Genomic DNA, 17,601 nt, shown 5'->3' on the forward strand with positions numbered 1-17,601 from the left:
GTAAAATACGTCATGGCATGAGGTGGATCTAGGTTCTGGGCTCGGCTCTGACTTTCTGTGTGACCTTGCATAAGTGACGTCCCCACTTTGAGTTTCTTTTCTCATGAAAACATAGAACTAGATATTCTCTAAAGTCTCTTTAGACCCCTAAACTATATGATTGGTTGTTTAAAAACATCTTTAAGGCTTAAATATGCCTTATTGAACAACTGCAGTAATTTTTGTGAGAAGGGCTGGGGGTTGCTTTCATTAACTTAGAAGCTTTAAACACAGAATAGGGTGACTCATCTCCTGATTGTATAAAGCATCTGGTCCCTGTGTCCTGAAGTATCCAAATCGGCTTGTAGTAAATCACGGTCACCTCAGAAATGACCTTTTCCTCTTATGTTTTCATAGCAACCAACATTTACTACTGTCTTCCTATTAAAGTCATCTGTGTTACATTTGATTTCAAGAGCCAGGTAAGGGGCAGACATTCCTGATGAAGTGTCCGATAGTCCTTGGAATAAATTGTCCTCCCAAATATATGATGACTTACCTTTGGATCAGGCCATGTTCATCAGCCTCTAATAGGTTTGAGGGGCTCACTGGTCTTAATTTCCTATGTGAATCTATAATTGTCCGCAGAGGTCAATTTCAGTGGATGCCTCATATAAATTAGAACTGAAGATAATGATGCCTGTTCACTTGATCAACTGAAATGACCAGCTGGGTTTAATGGGAGGAAAACAGAAACCCCTGTGAAATTGGAATAGCTTCAAAGGTGATGGAATGTAATTACTTTTCTGAAAAGTTTCTTCTCCAAAGGTGACTGGCCATTGTGCTGGTGGGCACGTGGACCAGCACGTGATGAAGGTGGAAACGGCATTCAGGGCCACGGACCACATCCAAAGGCCTAAGTCAAAAGTTCGCAGAATTTCTTTTCTGCTCTTATTTTTAATCATTTCACTCACAGGTGCTTTGAGGGATGTGCCTAATTGACTACTGAGAGGCAAATTCTAATTTAGATTGCTGCAAAAGTGTTTTCTCTTTAGAGCCATGTACCATTTTCTTGGATGTGTTATCATTATCTTTAGGGTAACACAAATTGAACTCTGAGTGACTCTTGATATCACCTGCATCAACCCCTTTATTTTACAGATGAAGAAACTGAGGTCCAGAGATGTGAATAGACTGGACTAATGTCACAAAGCTGGAAAGAGGAAGAGGCTGGGCTAGAATTCAGCAGATGAGAAGATGAAACCAAAACCAACTCCTCAGTCCAGAGTTTTCCGCTTATGAGTAGCTGGAGACTTGTTCAGGGAGGAAGGAAAGACGCTCTCCGTGAAAATCACCATTTAAGAAAACTTAAGTTCTATAATGTGGGAGAGGTGCTAGCAAGCCAAAAAGGTGGAGGTGGGCAGTTGAGAGAGACAGAGAGTAAAGGAACCGGTAGCCCACAAAGCAGACGACCATTCCCCATAGTTGACCGGGGGCTCTGTCTACGTGTCTTTGGGTGCCGGGGGACAGTTTTACGTACCTGGGGTGACTGCACAGACTCAGGAGCCAGACTGCCTGCCTCGGCTTGATTCTTGACTCTGCTAATTCTGAGCTCTGTGACCTTTGGCAAGTTGCTTAAGCTCTCTGTGCCTCAGTCCCTCATCTGTATAAAAGGATGATAACATCAGTACTGACTGTTGTGAGGATTAAAAACCTTACTGTACTAACCTTACTGTAACAGAGATTAAATAAGGGTGAAATAAATTGATATATATAAGGAGCTTAGCACATACTAAGTGCTGTTAGTGTCTGCTGTTTCTTCCCTATTCACTCTATCAGAGAAAGTTTCAGAATATAGACATAAGTTGTATTTATTAATAATGTACTGAGGTGCTTTATCTGAGATAAATACCCAAGGACTCCACTAGAAAGTCATTGATAAAACCTCTTTATATGTTTAATGGATTAACTTTTCAATATGTATTATTACAATTTAAAGGTTTTTTAAAAATAAACAACTATAGGAATTTTTTTAATTAAAAAATTCAATGATATCCATAGTTTCATATAACAATGACAGAAATTTCATTAGCAAAACAATTAGTAAAAGGGCGTATCTGCTGCAAAAATTAAAGATGGATTTTCAGGGCAGGAAATTAGTGCCAAGTAAGTGAGTCCTGAAGTCAGTGGGAGAACAAGAGCAGTTCAGGGGTGCTGCATTTTCTTTTGCTACAGCATGGTTCTTGGGTAAGTCAACATTTTGCTTCCTTAGAATTTAATGTTGTCAAAGCTATCATTAACAATTTACTCAGAGTTCTTAAGAGAAAATCTTCACAAAATTAACAATGGAGATCTTCTAGTAATCAAGACCATTTCAGACATGCCTGAAATGGGGACCATGTGTGTACACACCATGTGTGTACCTGGCTTTTCCCTTTCATTCTTTGAGTTAAATTCAATGGAAATTTTAAGGGAAAAAAGTCAGTTACCTATTCCCTCATTTTTTTAATGAAATAATTTTAGCAATCACGCAGAAAAAATAGTAAAGGACTTTTCTGGAATTCGTCGCTGATTTAAGACATGGGAAGATCATGATAAGCTGCATATCTTCCAGTCACGTGATGGTAAATCTGTGGGGAAAGCAGAGTTTAATTAGTCATTAATTATTATATTACTATACATATCAATTAATAATTACAGCATTACATAATAATTTTAGTTAACATTTCATTATAAAGCCCCACTGTCAGGCGCTCAGCAGAATCTCCATCCAACCTATTGAGGTGGAGGTTTGCTTGGAAGAAGGCAGAGGCTGTGTACAATGAGGTCATCAGATGAGTTTTCACCTCCAGTTCTCACAGCCCAATAAGTGCTTTTTTATTTCTTTCTCAAAAATACTTGTCAGTTTGTTCCAAGGACAACGGGATGCTCCTCACCTGCCTCTCGATGTCCGCGAGCAGAGTGCTGGCACCTATTCGAAAGAGTTCTGGCTTCAGCCACTCATCCCCTAGCTCCTCCTTTATGAGAGAGAGCCATGCAAGGGAGTCCTTCGCGCTGCGGATGCCTCCTGCCGGCTTAAAGCCTATCTAAAAGGGGAGGTGGGAAAGAGAGCAATGCTTAGCATTGTTACTGTGTTGCTTTAAAAACTAGTGGGAAGCAGCCGCATAGCACAGGGAGATCATAGCACAGGGAGATCAGCTCGGTGCTTTGTGACCACCTAGAGGGGTGGGATAGGGAGGGTGGGAGGGAGGGAGATGCAAGAGGGAAGAGATATGGGAACATATGTATATGTATAACTGATTCACTTTGTTATAAAGCAGAAGCTAACACACCATTGTAAAGCAATTATACTTCAATAAAGATGTTTAAAAAAAAAAAAACTGGTCCTGTGTTAATACGGGGTCTCCATCCTCTCTTTTCTAAAGCCTAGTTTGCGTGTGTCCCCCCCAACCCCCACAAAAGACCTTAGAGCACTGACTCATGCCCATTTACACTACAAAACGACTTTTCCAAGATTAATGGGAAGAATGTCACTGCCTCTGAGACACTAATGAGAGTTAATAACCCTCATTAACATTTCACTTACTGGAAAGTCATAAACCTCAACCATCTAGACCATAGCTGTGAACCTGGGATAAACAAGAGAGGTGTCAATAAACAGGAAAACATATCACAAAAGCCCATTCATTCTCCGTTTCTACCAGGAGGCCAGAAGAAATGTACACCTTTCAGCCCTCCATCCTGAGCTGCAAAGAGACATATGTGGATTTAAAACAAGAAGAGAGACTCAGTGAGGCCACACTAAACTGGCAGCAACCAGCAAGAAGAGGTGACAGCTATTTTAATCAACTTAACTGCAGGGACTCTTTTTCTAAGTTATAAGTAGACCAAGTTACATAAAGCAGCCAAACAGTTAAAAAAGCACGGGTGAAAAAGACGGTGTAGGGTACCTTCACACTTCAGTAGTCTCTGAAGGTGACCACAAAACAGCACAATTCGGCCAGTATCTGATGTTTACAAATGATGTCCCTGGGTCCATTCGAAAATGATAAACGTGTCTTATATACAGTAAAACCTGCTTATTTGGATATACTTGTCTCAAGAACTTGACTATCCGGTACAGTAAACACCCAAAGCCCAAGAACTAAAGCTCACGCCTTCGACCACTCAGAGTTTGGCTGCTCTGACAGGTGGCACCAGCAGGGGGTGATTGCTAACAGAATGCCAGAGAAAGGACACAATAAATGAATGGTCCCATTATCAACCTGTAAAAAATGATTAAACAGAAACCTTGATTAAATGGAGTCGGGAGACCAGAAGCGGGGGCTCTTACTCCTGGATAACAGAGCCTGACAGGAAGAAAGACTCCTTTTCTGCAAAGGACTCAGCCAATGAAAAGCCCCGGACTCCTTGCTTAGTATCCGCTGTCTTCCTTTTCCTCTCTATAAAGCACACTTCTTTCCTTGCCCTGCAGGGACTTGCATGTGACTCGCCATGGTGTCTGATCCCAAATAAGCCCATCTTTGGCGGAGAAATAGCTAGCGGTCCACTTGCTTTAGGTCAGCAAACCCAACCCAGAAACTCCTAGTTAACCTGGACTCCACCACGTCCCTCACATCACATCCAGTGACCCACCAAGTCAAGTCCCACCGATCCCACCCTCTGAACTCGTCTATCTCCACATGTACTTTCCTCTCTACTCTCCCTTCCACTGTTTTAGTTTAGACCCTCGTCAGCCCTCACTGGAACATCGGGAGAAGCCTCCCAACTGGTTTCCCTGCCTCGGTCACACGTCACACAGCTAAGCAACAGTCGTGCAGAGATTCTAACCATATCTGCCTATCGCTCTGGAGCCCAAGTGACCCTGTAAGAGTGAGGGGGGGCGGGGAGTTGGGGGAGATAGGTGGAGTCAGGTTATTTATTGAGATGAGGCAAAAAAAAAAAATCAATTTTAGCTCATATTAGCATACATGTTAATCACAGGAGCATTTTTTGTCAATTAGGCAGTGCTGCATATAGATTTTTCTATACAATTCAGTTGTGTCAGCAAGTCTATTTGGCAAGGTTTCGAAAGACAGTTTCTAGCGTTAAGTTTATCCTTTTTTCTTTTTTTAAGGGAGAGAATATGGAAAACATAAATCTGCAGTGAAATCAGCTATGAAATATCAAGCCTCTGCTTCTCAGGAGTGACACTAATCATGGTCTGGAAGGCAGCCTGTCACATTTTAAAACACCCCTTAAATCAATGACGTGGAAGCTTCACAGTCTAAGGACTGCCCAGGCAGCTTGTCAACAATCCAAAAAAATGCCCCTGATTTGCAGATACACACACAGGTCGTATGTGAAATCAAATGTGATCAAGATGAATATGAATTGACTTGTACCTGTTTCTCAATAAAACCAGGATGAACTTTATTTATTAGCTGAGGAAAGGGGGGATACAATTAAAAAGAAAGTAATGAAAGACAGCAAAATGTTCCTCCCTCACTACCCTGATCTAGAACACTGAACACTTAAAACTTTTACTGAAATTCTTGTGTAAGGGCTCTTTTGAGAAGGGACGTGTTCACTTTTGTATCCCTAGCACTTAACATAGGTTAACATAGCACATAGGTAACAACTCAATGAATGTTTACTGAAAACAAAACAGGACTGGGTCCCCACTGGAGAATTTTAGCCCCAACTATGGAGCTTATGAAATGCAGAGATGCCTGAAGACTGATCCAGGACTGCCGGGGTGAGGGCCCAGGCATCTGGAAGTATAAAAAGCTTCACATCTATTGTGATGTTCTTTGGTTGAGAATAAGAACCACTGATCTAGTGAGTGGTGGTGGTCTCATTTGGGGGGCCCAAAGCTGGAGTTCTCATTTTTACAGCTTTTCTTATAATTTTTTTTTTTTTTTTTTAATTAGGACCATTGCAGAAAGGCTACCAAGTGAAGGTTACTCAGTTGGGTTAACTTTCATATGTAGGTCACCGTGTAGATATTTATCCTATTTGTACTCTTCTAAGATATGAAGGTATTCTGAAGGAGCAAATGCTGCAAGGAGTTCATTTCCTCTCAAACCCAGGTACCTTCTAAAAAAGGTCTCCGATTCCAAAATAAACTGAAATACAGTCGCATATAAAGTCATCACATCCAGTTGGCAAAGGATTAAAGTTCTTTTTTGGGTTTCTATTCAGCAGAAATCAAGAGATTGGTTTTAAAACATGCCTTTCAGGAAGGGAAAGTCTCATTTAAAAATAAAAATTACCATTCTCGCCACTGATGTTAAAAAAAAATCCTTTGAGATAATTTGCAGCTAAACAAGCAACTTGAAGTGAAAAGGAAAATCCAAACTCATTTAAAAAAAAAACACCTCATACGCATTTTTCCTTTTAAATTCACATGTTTCAAAAAATACGTATTATTTTTCGAAAAGCTGACAAAAGCGAGCATATACCCTCCTCAGCTTAACAGTCTTCCAAAGAGCACCTCCAGCTGCCATAAAACGCAAAAATGGATATTTAATTCAAGAGCTATATAACGTCTAGCTACCTTTTCCCTGCTGTTTCACAGCATTTCATTATTTTGTTTAATAAGTTCATCTCCTCGAGAATTTTCTCTTCACCTCATATTATTAAAAGTAATAAGTTTTTCGGACCGGGGGTTTCCCAACAGAAAAACCAATTTATGTGTGTCCTTCAATAATGACAGGAAAAGATTATTTCCCATTATATTGCATACTTTTCATATCACCACCACAGCTTATCATTCAATAAATGTTACTCTGCAATTCTTTCCATTCCTCAAGGAAGTTTAATTTCTGCATTAACCTGTTTTCTCTGGCCAACGCCTTACCAGAAAGCTTCTGTGCTGCAGCAGAATTAGTTCGTTAAGGAACCCATTTAGGAATCTCTCATCAGTGATAAAATTGTCTTCGGTTAATAAAAGGACATAAAGTGAGTTTACACCTTCATCACACATCCTAACGCCCACACTCATACTCACTTTCTGTGAATCGCACAGTTTCCCCCCGAATGTATTCTTTTGTAGTGAAAGGTAAATTAACCGTTTATCTTAACACAGGTAACGCACTCACACCATCTGCCTATAAAGACAGTTATCGTGGCTGTGATGAGTATTGTAAATAACATTATCTTTACTCCAAAGAAAGATTTGCTGGCAATAATATACCTTGTTTCCAGTTTTCCAGAAGAAATCCCTAATGGCCCGTAGCATGACTATAGCTACTGGGAAGGTGGCATTTACTGTTTCTTTTCCAGTAGAGGTCTTAATAAAATCTGATCCTAAAACAAAAGGAAGAAGAAACTCCATGTTAATTCAGAAACTTATTTTTTACACTTTTGAGTCGGTGGAAGAAACAAGTTGTGTAAATTCTTTTTCCTGAGGAACACGACTTTATTTTTTCATCAATTATTTGAAAAACTAAAACCAAATCTCTCTTTAAGATCATTCTGTCCACATTTTTTTCCCCCTGACCATACGATGGATTAAATCAGGCACAAATGGATTCTCACTGATCCCTGGCGCTCTTGTCTTTATATTTCCATATCAGCAATTAAAATCAAGTTGGTTTATTTAATGCAAAACTGAGAGGAATAGAAACAATTTCATGCCCTGTGCTTAGCATCATATATCATAACATTTTACGACAAAACTGGAGGGCCTACTCATATTCTTATGTGTGACAGAAAGTACACAGTATAGCTGTGACAACACAAGGAGAATCACCATTAGCTGATTCCTACTGCATTGTTAGCTAACGAAAGCTCTGTCTTCCGACCACATTGTGATTTTCATGAAAGACACCATGCCTTTTCAACTTGCAAATATTTTAAACACTTCCTGTCTCTCAAATGTATCTTAAACCTATTGATGTAGGTTTCTGCTGAAGAGAAACCCAACACAAAATAGCACAAGGAGACAAAGAGAGGATAATAATAGTTAAGAGTCACTGAGTGCTGTGCACTATGCACTATTCTAGGTGCTTTATAAGTACGGACTCAATCGATCCTCACAATAACTGTATAAGTACTAATATGATCCCCATTTTTAAAGAGGAAATTAAGGCACAGAAATGTAAAGTAACTTGCTTGAGGTCACACAGTAAGGGCAGGGGGTAGGTAGAATTCTAACCAAAGCAATATAGCTTAACGCATGTGCTATAGAGTCTCTAAGAAACTTACTGAGGGTCACACAGTCAGACAGCCAAACACAGACTCCATCCTTCAGGTGGTGAACCATCCTCGCAATGCTCCGTGCAGACCACAGATCAGCAGCACAGGCACTACCAGGGAACGTGTTTAACACGTAGACTCTCGGACTTCCCTGGTGGCGCAGTGGTTAAGAATCCACCTGCCAATGCAGGGGACACAGGTTCAATCCCTGGTCCAGGAAGATCCCACATGCCGCGGAGCAACTAAGCCCGTGCGCCACAACTACTGAGCCCACATGCCACAACTACTGAAGCCCGCGTGCCTAGAGCCCGTGCTCGGCAACGAGAAGGCACCGCTATGAGAAGCCCGTGCACTGCATCGACGAGTAGCCCTCGCTCACCGCAACTAGAGAAAGCTCGCACACAGCAACGAAGACCCATCGCAGCCAAAAATAAATAAGTAAATTAAATAAAATAAATTTAAAAAAAAAAGTTTGTTTAAAAAATAAAAAAAATAAAACGTAGACTCTCAGGCCCTACACCAGACCAACTGAATCATAATCTGAATAGAAACAAGGTTCCTAGGTGATTCCTGGGCCAGTTCATGGCCCTCGCCCACAGAATCTGTGGAACTCTATGTAAGGCTAATCTCTGAGATTCTCCCAGGTCTGTCAAAGAAATGGTCAAAAGAAGTGGAGACAAGAAGTGGCCAAAACTTTCCCCTCTGGTTTCAACTGCAAAAGACATGCCCAGGACTACCCTGTGGATAGAAAGGTTCAAATCAACACGCCTTCAGCAAGCACACTGTGTGAAAGGCACAGTGGGAAATATAAACACAAATCATTCAAGCCCTTTCCCTCAAAAGCATACATGCTATGAGCAGGTATAGAAGAAACATAAATCCTGGGTAATCACTTGATGAGCCAGAAGTCAGGAGATCTGCTTTCCAGCTCTGCCAGATACTGTATTTACCTTCCAAATTCCATCGCCTAACCTTTCTCATTTATAAAACATGTCTGGAAATTCTTACTTGCTTCATAGTGTTATACAAAGAATCAAAAGAGACAATCTCTGTGAAAAGACTGTGAAAACTGTCAAGTGTTATACAAACAGAAATGGAGCAAAGACCTAGGTAGGGTTGCCATCTGTGTAAGAACCACAGGAATTCTGATCTATCCAAGCAGGTCATCGGAAGCCTTCTTTCCTTTGGGTCTGTAGGCCCATTTGGGGAAATGGAGATGTGCTTGTCATGCCTGCATTCATTCAAGAAGTATTTACTGAGTGCTTACTATGTGCTGGATTCTGTTCTACATGCTGGGAACAGATCATGACACAAAACAAAGTTCTTGCCCTTGTGACTAGATTCTCTAGAAGAAAAAGACAATAAACAAAGAGCTATATAACAAAGGCCAGGTGGAGTGAAGTGTGATGAAGAAAAATAATGCAACATAATGAGAAAGAGAGTGACGGATTTGGGGAGAGGTAGCTGTATTTAAATAGTCATCATAAAGGCATCTCTGATGAGTAAAATTCAGAGACTGATGAAGGGAATCTGTGAAAAGAGTACCACAAGCAGGGAAACAGCAAATGTGAAGGCCCTGAAGTAGGCATGTGCTAAGCTGATGAATGAGTGAATAAATGGGACTCCACAACCAATGCCTGGCCCCTACAACATCAGAAATAGCAAGCAAAGAGAAGAAATGAAAGCCCGCAAATAGATGTAAGAGGTGAGAGGAACATTACTAAAAAATTCACACTGAAACCATGATGTGTTTTCCTAATAGGTGACACTGTCTTCCGATCCAGTAGAAGGCTTTGGGGTACAACACTGGATCTATCTGAATTCTTCTAAGCATCTCAGAAGAGAAGATTATTAAGAGAGAAGACCAAGGCCAATATTTAGAGGCCTAAAAAAAAGGTACGGTCACTTAAAAATCACACCATCTGAAGTTAACCAAAAGAGCCAAACTCCCTTACGGAGGAGACTGTCTTCCTAGTACACCTAGAAGAAAACACCTACTGTGGTGGCAACAGCAGCCCAGGAGCTGTAATGGTGGCCTACACATTGTTTGTGCCCCTTTCTTGACTGTATTGTTTGAAGACAGGTGTTATACCTTTCTTGTGCACTTCTGTATCCCCAGAGCGTGACACACCTGAGAAGCTTAATAAATTTTGGGTGGGTGGATGGGTGGGTGGCCACAGTTACCAAGAAAAAGCAAATTATAATATTTTCCATGTTTAACTGACTAATGGGGAAAGGAAGACAGTTTGGGGTTTCATTCCAGTCCCAGTAACAAAATTGGGCAGGTGGCTTAGGAAAAAATATCATTTTATTTATTTAAGTTCAGAACATATTTAGATCTACAGCAACATTACCAGGACATTACAGAGAGTTCCCATATACCCCACACTCAGTTTCCCCTATTATTAGCAACTTATATCAGTATGGTACATTTGTTATAATTAATGAACCAATATTGATGTATTATTATAACCAGAATAATACTTTATTTAGATAAATAATACTTTATTTAGATTTCCTTAGTTTTACTCAGAATCCAATTTCATCCAGGATACTATAATACATTTGTCATGTCCCCACAGGTTCCTCCTGGCTGTGACAGCTTCTTAGACTTTCCTTATTTTGATGACCTTGACAATTTTAAGGAGTACTTGTCAGGTATTTCATAAAATTTCTGTCAACTGGTATTGTCTGACATTTTTCTCATGATTACACTGGGGTTACATGTTTTTTGGGGAAGAAAACCACAGAGGTAATATGCCATTTTCATCACTTCACATCAAGGGTACATATTAACGGTATCACTTCCCACTGTTGAAGCTGACCTTGAACACTGGTGGAGGTGGTATTTGCTAGGTTTCTCCAGTGAAAAGTCACTCCTTTCCTCCTATTTTCCATACTGTACTCTTTGGAAAGAAGTCCTTATGTGTATCCCACACTTTAGGAACGGGAGCTGCAAGCCACTTCCTTCAGGATGGAGGAGCTACATACATTCTTTGGATGTTTTCACATGGGAGACTTGTCTCTTCTCCATTTATTCATTTATTTATAATCATTTATTCATATGAGTATAGACTCAAAGATATTTATTCTTTACTTGGGTTTATAATCCAATATTACTTAATTTATTTTGTTGCTCAAATGGCTCTAGGTTTGGCCACTGGGAGTTCTTTCAGTTGTTTCCTGTTTTCCTTTGACACACCACCATCATGTGGATTTTTTGGTTTTTTAAGCACTTACTTTCTGGTACTACCAGATGCTCCAGGCTCGTCTTATATGTTTTCCACCCCAGTCCAAGAATAAGCCATTTCTCCAAAGAGCCCTGGTTCCTTTTATTGGAAAATAGTGTTAGAAACCAAGATCTTGGTGGTAGGTGTACTCATTGCTATTGTAGGGATCTTGCTTTTAGGCCTTCTCAGCTGACTGAGCAAGGAAAAATGTGTGTGTATATTCTAACCCATTTATATATACATATATATTTACAATTCCATATTTAACTATCTACGTCTATATTAAACTAAAGACGAGTTATACTGATGTCTCCAACTCTGACCCATTACAAGGATTGTTCTAGCTCTCTCCCCTTGCTTATCTGTAAATTCCCACCCCAACAGTGAGAACCTTGCACCCACCATCCATGATCCATTTATTTAATTGTGCACATCCAGTATGCATGTATCGTGTTCTCTGAATTGTTAACCACACCATTATGGAAAACCACTGCATCAACGACTGTCTAGCGCTAACGTGCAGTTTCACTGGCCTCTAAGCTTTATAGACTAAATTCATTTATAAAGATATGTAGCTCAGCACCTTTTCTCCCACCTCCTTCAGTGAGGCTGTTCTGTACATCTGTAATACAGTTTGATTCTTTGGCCACAGTGTGCATTCCATCCTGGAATCCCCTGACCCCCTAAATGGCTGTGTTCATTTGCATACATTAAGGTTCACTCGTAGTGAACCTTCTAGTGGTTTTGAAAAATGTATAGTGTTATATATCCATCTTTACAGCACCATACAGAATACTTCCACCACTCTAAAAAATCCCCTATGCTTCACATTTTCATTTCCCCCTTACTCCAGCAATCACTGAACTTTTTACTAACTCAACAGTTTTGCCTTTTCCAGAATGTCATATAATTGGAATCATGCAGCCTTTCAGACTGGCTTCTTTCACTTAGCAACATGCACTTGACATTCACTTCTGTCTTTTCCTGGCTCATTTCTTTTTATTGATAAATAGTATTCCATTGCATAACTGTTCCACCATTTGTTAATCCATTCACCTATTAAAGGATATATTGGTTGCTTCAGTTTTTGGCAAATATGAATAAAGTTGCTATAAATATTCGTATGCAGGTTTTCGTGTGGGCATAAATTTCAAATCAGTTGTGTAAATAACTAGGGGGGCAACTGCTAGATTTTACAGTAAGAACATATTAAGCTTTGAAAAAAGCTACCAAATTATCTTCCAACGTAGCTACACCATTTTGCATTCCCAACAGTAACGAATGAGAGTTCCTGTTGCTCTACATCTTCAGTAGCAATTAGTGGTGTCAATTTTTGAACTTTAGGCAATCTAACAGGTATTCATATAGGTCAAGTACAGATTATATTTTGTTAGATTAGATTATACCTAAGTATGTCAATTATGAATTACTATTGTAAATGGTAGTTTTCTTAAATTTCAAATTCTGTTTGTCCATTACAGTAAATAGGAAAGAAACAGACTTTTGTATATTAATCTTGTATCATGAAACCTTGGTAAACTCACTTAGTAGATTCAGGAGTTTGTTGTTTTGGAGAGATTTTCTCCATAGACAGGGAGGTCATCTACAGAGAAAAACAGTTTTATATCTTTCTTTCTGTATTAATATCTTGTGGCTGTTGTAACAAATTATAACAAACTTGGTAGCTTAGAGAAAAAGAAATTTATTCTCTCACCGTTCTGGAGGCCAGAAGTCCAAAATCAAGGTGTGAGCATGGCTGCCCTCCCTGTGGAGGCTCTCAGGAGAACATGTTCCTTGTCTCTGCAACTTCTTATGGCTGCCAGCATTCCTTGGCTGCATCACTCTAATCTCTGTCTCCACCTGCACATTGCCTTCCCTTCTGTGTGTGAGCTTAACATTCCTTTTCCTTTCTCTTATAAGGACGTATGTGATGGCATTTTGAGTCTACTCGGATAAGCCGGAATAATAACTTCATTTCAAAATCCTTAATTTAAACACATCTGCAAAGGCTCTTTTTTTTTCCCCCAAAAAAAGGTAATATTCACAGGTTCTAGGGATTAGGATGTAAACCTATCTTTGGGAGCCATTATCAGTCTACCACACTTCCCAATCTTTATACATTGTATTTCCTTTTCTTGTCTTATTGCACCAGCTAGGACTTCCAGTAAAATGTTGAGTAGGAGTGGTGAGAAAGAACATCCTTCCCTGTTCTTAGAGGGGTCTTAGGGGAAAAGCATCCAGTTCCCCAGCATATTAGCTAAAGTTTGTTTGTAGATATGTTTTATCAAGCTGAGGCAGTTCCCTCTATTCCTAGTTTGCTGAGAGATTTTATTATGAATAGGTGTTGGAATCTGTCAAATGCCAAAATTGTACCAATTGATATTGGCATACATTTTTTTTTTTTAGCTAGATATGGTGGATTACATTACATTGAACCAGCCTTGCGTATCTGGAGTAAATCCCAGTTGGCTGTGGTATATTATTCTTTTTATACACTGGGCTCATTTTGCTACTATGTTATTGAGGATTTTCACATCTATGTTCATGAGTGACAATTATCTATAGTTTTTCTTTCTTGTAATGTCTTTATCTAGTTTTAGTACTAGGGTAATGATGGTCTCACAGAGTGAGTGCTCTCTCCTGTTTTCTGGAAGAGACTGTGGAGAATTGGTATTATTTTCTTCCTTAAATGTTTGGTAGAATTCATCAGTTAAACCATCTAGAGCTAGTACTTTCCTTTTTGGAAGGTTTTAATTATTTTTCTTTAATAATTTATTAAAGTATTAAATATCATTATATTATTAAATAAATAAGCAAATTCATTATTTTATAACATTCTATGATTAAAACCTTTTATAAAATAAATAAAATTAAAATAACATCATTAATAGGCATAGGCCTAGTCAGACTATTTCTCTCTGTGGGAGTTTTGGTTGTTCATACCTTTCAGGAAATTGATCCCTGTAACCTACATTATCAAACTGTGGGCAAAGAGTTGTTCATAGTATTCCTTTATTATTCTTTTAATGATCATAGGAACAGTTATGATCTCTCATTTCTGATATTATTATTCTCTCGTTGATTCTTGGTTATTCTGACTAGAGGTTTATCAATTTGATTGATCCTTTCGAAGAACCAGCTTTTAGGGTTTTAAAATTTTCTCTACTGTTTTTGTTTCCAATTTCATTTCATTTCTGCTCTAATTTTTATTTCTGCTGTTCTGCTTGCCTTAGACATAAATTATGGTTCTTTCTCTATGTCATAAGGTAGAAGCTGAGATTATTGATTTTTGATCATTCTTCTTTTCTAATATATGCATCTAATGTTATAAATTTCCTTCTAAGCTCTGCTTTTGCACCATTTCACAAATTTTGATGAGTTGTATTTTAATTTTCATTTAATTCAAAAAAATTTTTTTAAATTTTTCTTGAGAATGTCTTGAACTATGTATTATTTAGAAGTATGTTGTTTAATTTCCAACTATTTGAGAGATTTTCAGCTGTCTTTCTGTTATTGATTCCTAGTTTAGTTCCACTGTAGTCCAAGAACATACTTTGTATGGTGTCTATTCTTTTAAACATTAAAGTGTGTTTTAAGAGCCAGGATGTGTCCTTTCTTGGTGAGTGTTCCATGTGAACTTGAAAATATGTATTCTGCTGCTGTTGCATGGAGTTCTCTATAAACATCAATTTGATTATGTTGATTAATAAGGCTACTCAGGTCAACTACATCCTAGCTGATACTTCTGCTTTCTTGAGCTATCAACTACTGAAAGAGGGGTCTTGAAGTCCAGCTATAATAGCAGATTTGTCTATTTCTCTTTTCAGTTCTACCAGATTTTGCCTCATATTTTGATGCTCTGTTGTTAGGTGCATACATGTTTAGGATTGTTTAGGACGTCTTCTTGGAGAAATGACCCCTTTATTATTATGCAATGTCCTTCTTTACCCCTGAAAATGTTCCTTTTTCTGAAGTCTGCTTTGTCTGAAATTAATACCCCTACTTCTGCTTTACTCTGATGTTAGCAGGGTATATCTTTCTCCATCCCTTTACTTTGAACCTTCAAAGTCTTTATATTTAAAGTGGCTTTCTTACAGACAACATAAAATAGGGTCTTATTTTTTATAATTAATTATACCTTTTTCTATTTGTTGTATTTTTTATTAATTGTTACACCTTTTTCTACCTTCTCTGGTTTTAACTGAGCATTTTATATGACTCCATTTTATCTCCTCTCAGCATATCAATTATACTTCTTTTGTATATTTTTTTAGTGGCTGCCCTAGAGCTTTCAATATACATTTTTAACTAATCTACCTTCAAATAACACTATATTGCTACACAAGTACTGCAGTTACCTTTCAACCAAGTATTCCTAATTTCTCCCTCCTATCCGCTATAACACTGCTGTAATTCATCTTCACTTATCCATACGGTATAATCTTTAAACAGTTATCTTTTAGATCAACTGAGAAAGAAAAATAATTTCTTTTTGTTCTTCACTTATCCTTTCTCTGACGGCCTTCCTTTTTAATGTAAATCAGAGTTTCTGACCTATATAATTCTCCTCCTTCCAGAAGAACATTTTAACATTTCTTATAGGGCAGATCTGCTGGCAATGATTTCCCTCAGTTTTTAACATGTCTAAGCCCTTCACTTTTGAAGGGTAATTTCACTGAATATAGATTTTTAGGTTGGTGGGTTTTTTTATCCTTCGATACTTTATTTCACTCTACTTGCTTCTTGCCAACACAGTTTCCAATGAGAAGTCCACTGGAATTGTTTCCTTTTCCTTTTCTCTGGCTTTTTTCTGGAATTTTCTATTTGTCTTTGGTTTTCTTCAGTTTGAATATTATATATCTAGAAGTAGTGTTTTTTGTTTGTCTGTTTGTTTTTGATATTCATTCTGCTAAATGTTTGAGCTTCCTGGATCTGCAGTTTGGTATCTGCCATTAATTTTGGAAAATTCTTGGCTATTATTACTTCAAATATGCTGTCTACTTAATTTTCTCTTTCTTCAAGTATTTTGGTTACATGTGTCACACCTTTTGAAATTGTTCCATAGTTTTTGAATGTTCTTTTTTTTTTTCATCCATTCTTCTCTTCACATTTCAATTTAGGAGATTTCTTTTGACCTATCTTCATAGTCACTGATTCTTCCCACAGCCCTATCCAGTCTACTGATAAGGCATTCTTCATTTCTGTTTCAGTGTTTTTGATTTCTAGCATTTCCTTTTGAGTTTTTCTTAGGGTTTCCATCTCTCTGTTTATATGACGTATCAGTCCTTCATGTTGTCTACTTTTCCCATTAAAATCATTAACATATTAGTCATAGTTACTTTAAATTTCTCTTTCTGATAATTCTAACATATCTGTCATATCTGACTGGTTCTGATGTTTGTTTGTCTCTACAGATTGTGTTTTTTCTTGCCTTTTAGCATCTCTTGTAATTTTCTCTTTTTTTTAAATATTTTTTAAAATTTTATTTATTTATTTATTTATTTTTGGCTGCACTGGGTCTTCGTTGCTGCGTGCAGGCTTTCTCTAGTTGCGGTGAGCAGGGGCTACTCTTTGTTGCAGTGCGCTGGCTTCTCATTGCGGTGGCTTCTCTTGTTGCGGAGCACGGGCTCTAGGCACACGGGCTTCAGTGGTTGTGGCTCGTGGGCTCTAGAATGCAGGCTCAGTAGTTGTGGTGCACGGGCTTAGTTGCTCCACAGCATGTGGGACCTTCCCGGACCAGGGCTCGAACCAGTGTCCCCTGCATTGGCAGGCGGATTCTTAACCACTGTGCCACTGGGGAAGTCCCTCTCTTGTAATTTTCTGTTGAATGCCAGTCGTGACATCAGGTAATAGGAATTGAGATAGATGGGACTTCAGTGTGAGATTTTATGTTAATCTGGCTAAGAGTTGGGCTGTGTTTAATATCTGTTGTAGCCACAGGTATTGGAGACTTCAAGTCCTATAACATCCTGGTTTTTGTCTCTCATGTTTACTTCAGGCTTCCTAAGTCTTCCTACTTAGAGACAGTCTATGTCTCTTAGCTCTGTCAGCCATAATCCACTGGATTACTGGAGCCCTATTGCTGTGATGATAGCGTATGGGAGAGAGGAAGTATTTTATAATCTTATTAAATTTCAGTCTTTAAGTGGGCTTTGTCCTTGGGCTGTAACCTTCATAACTGTGTCTTGGCTTTTCTCCCCTACTTTGGTGA

At 38.6% G+C, this 17,601-nt stretch overlaps 1 protein-coding gene and 1 long non-coding RNA gene across 2 annotated transcripts in view; both read right to left on the reverse strand.

The window, feature by feature from the left end:
- Positions 1-1,595, reverse strand: part of LOC133101596 (uncharacterized) — a 63,864-nt gene extending 62,269 nt beyond the window's left edge. Inside the window, exon 1 of the long non-coding RNA XR_009702663.1 lies at positions 1,520-1,595. This is a non-coding gene — a long non-coding RNA (uncharacterized LOC133101596). The remainder of the gene's footprint in view (positions 1-1,519) is intronic.
- A 323-nt stretch (positions 1,596-1,918) lies between these two features.
- Positions 1,919-17,601, reverse strand: part of DERA (deoxyribose-phosphate aldolase) — a 119,280-nt gene continuing 103,597 nt past the window's right edge. The window contains exons 7-9 of the mRNA XM_061205040.1: positions 7,157-7,269; positions 2,916-3,065; positions 1,919-2,609 (exon numbers count right to left, since the gene is read on the reverse strand). Coding sequence (XP_061061023.1) covers positions 2,553-2,609; positions 2,916-3,065; positions 7,157-7,269 — 320 coding nt within the window. The 3' untranslated portion in view covers positions 1,919-2,552. The remainder of the gene's footprint in view (positions 2,610-2,915; positions 3,066-7,156; positions 7,270-17,601) is intronic.

The sequence above is a fragment of the Eubalaena glacialis genome, chromosome 11, assembly GCF_028564815.1.
Source record: "Eubalaena glacialis isolate mEubGla1 chromosome 11, mEubGla1.1.hap2.+ XY, whole genome shotgun sequence".
NCBI classification, from domain to species: Eukaryota; Metazoa; Chordata; class Mammalia; order Artiodactyla; family Balaenidae; genus Eubalaena; species Eubalaena glacialis.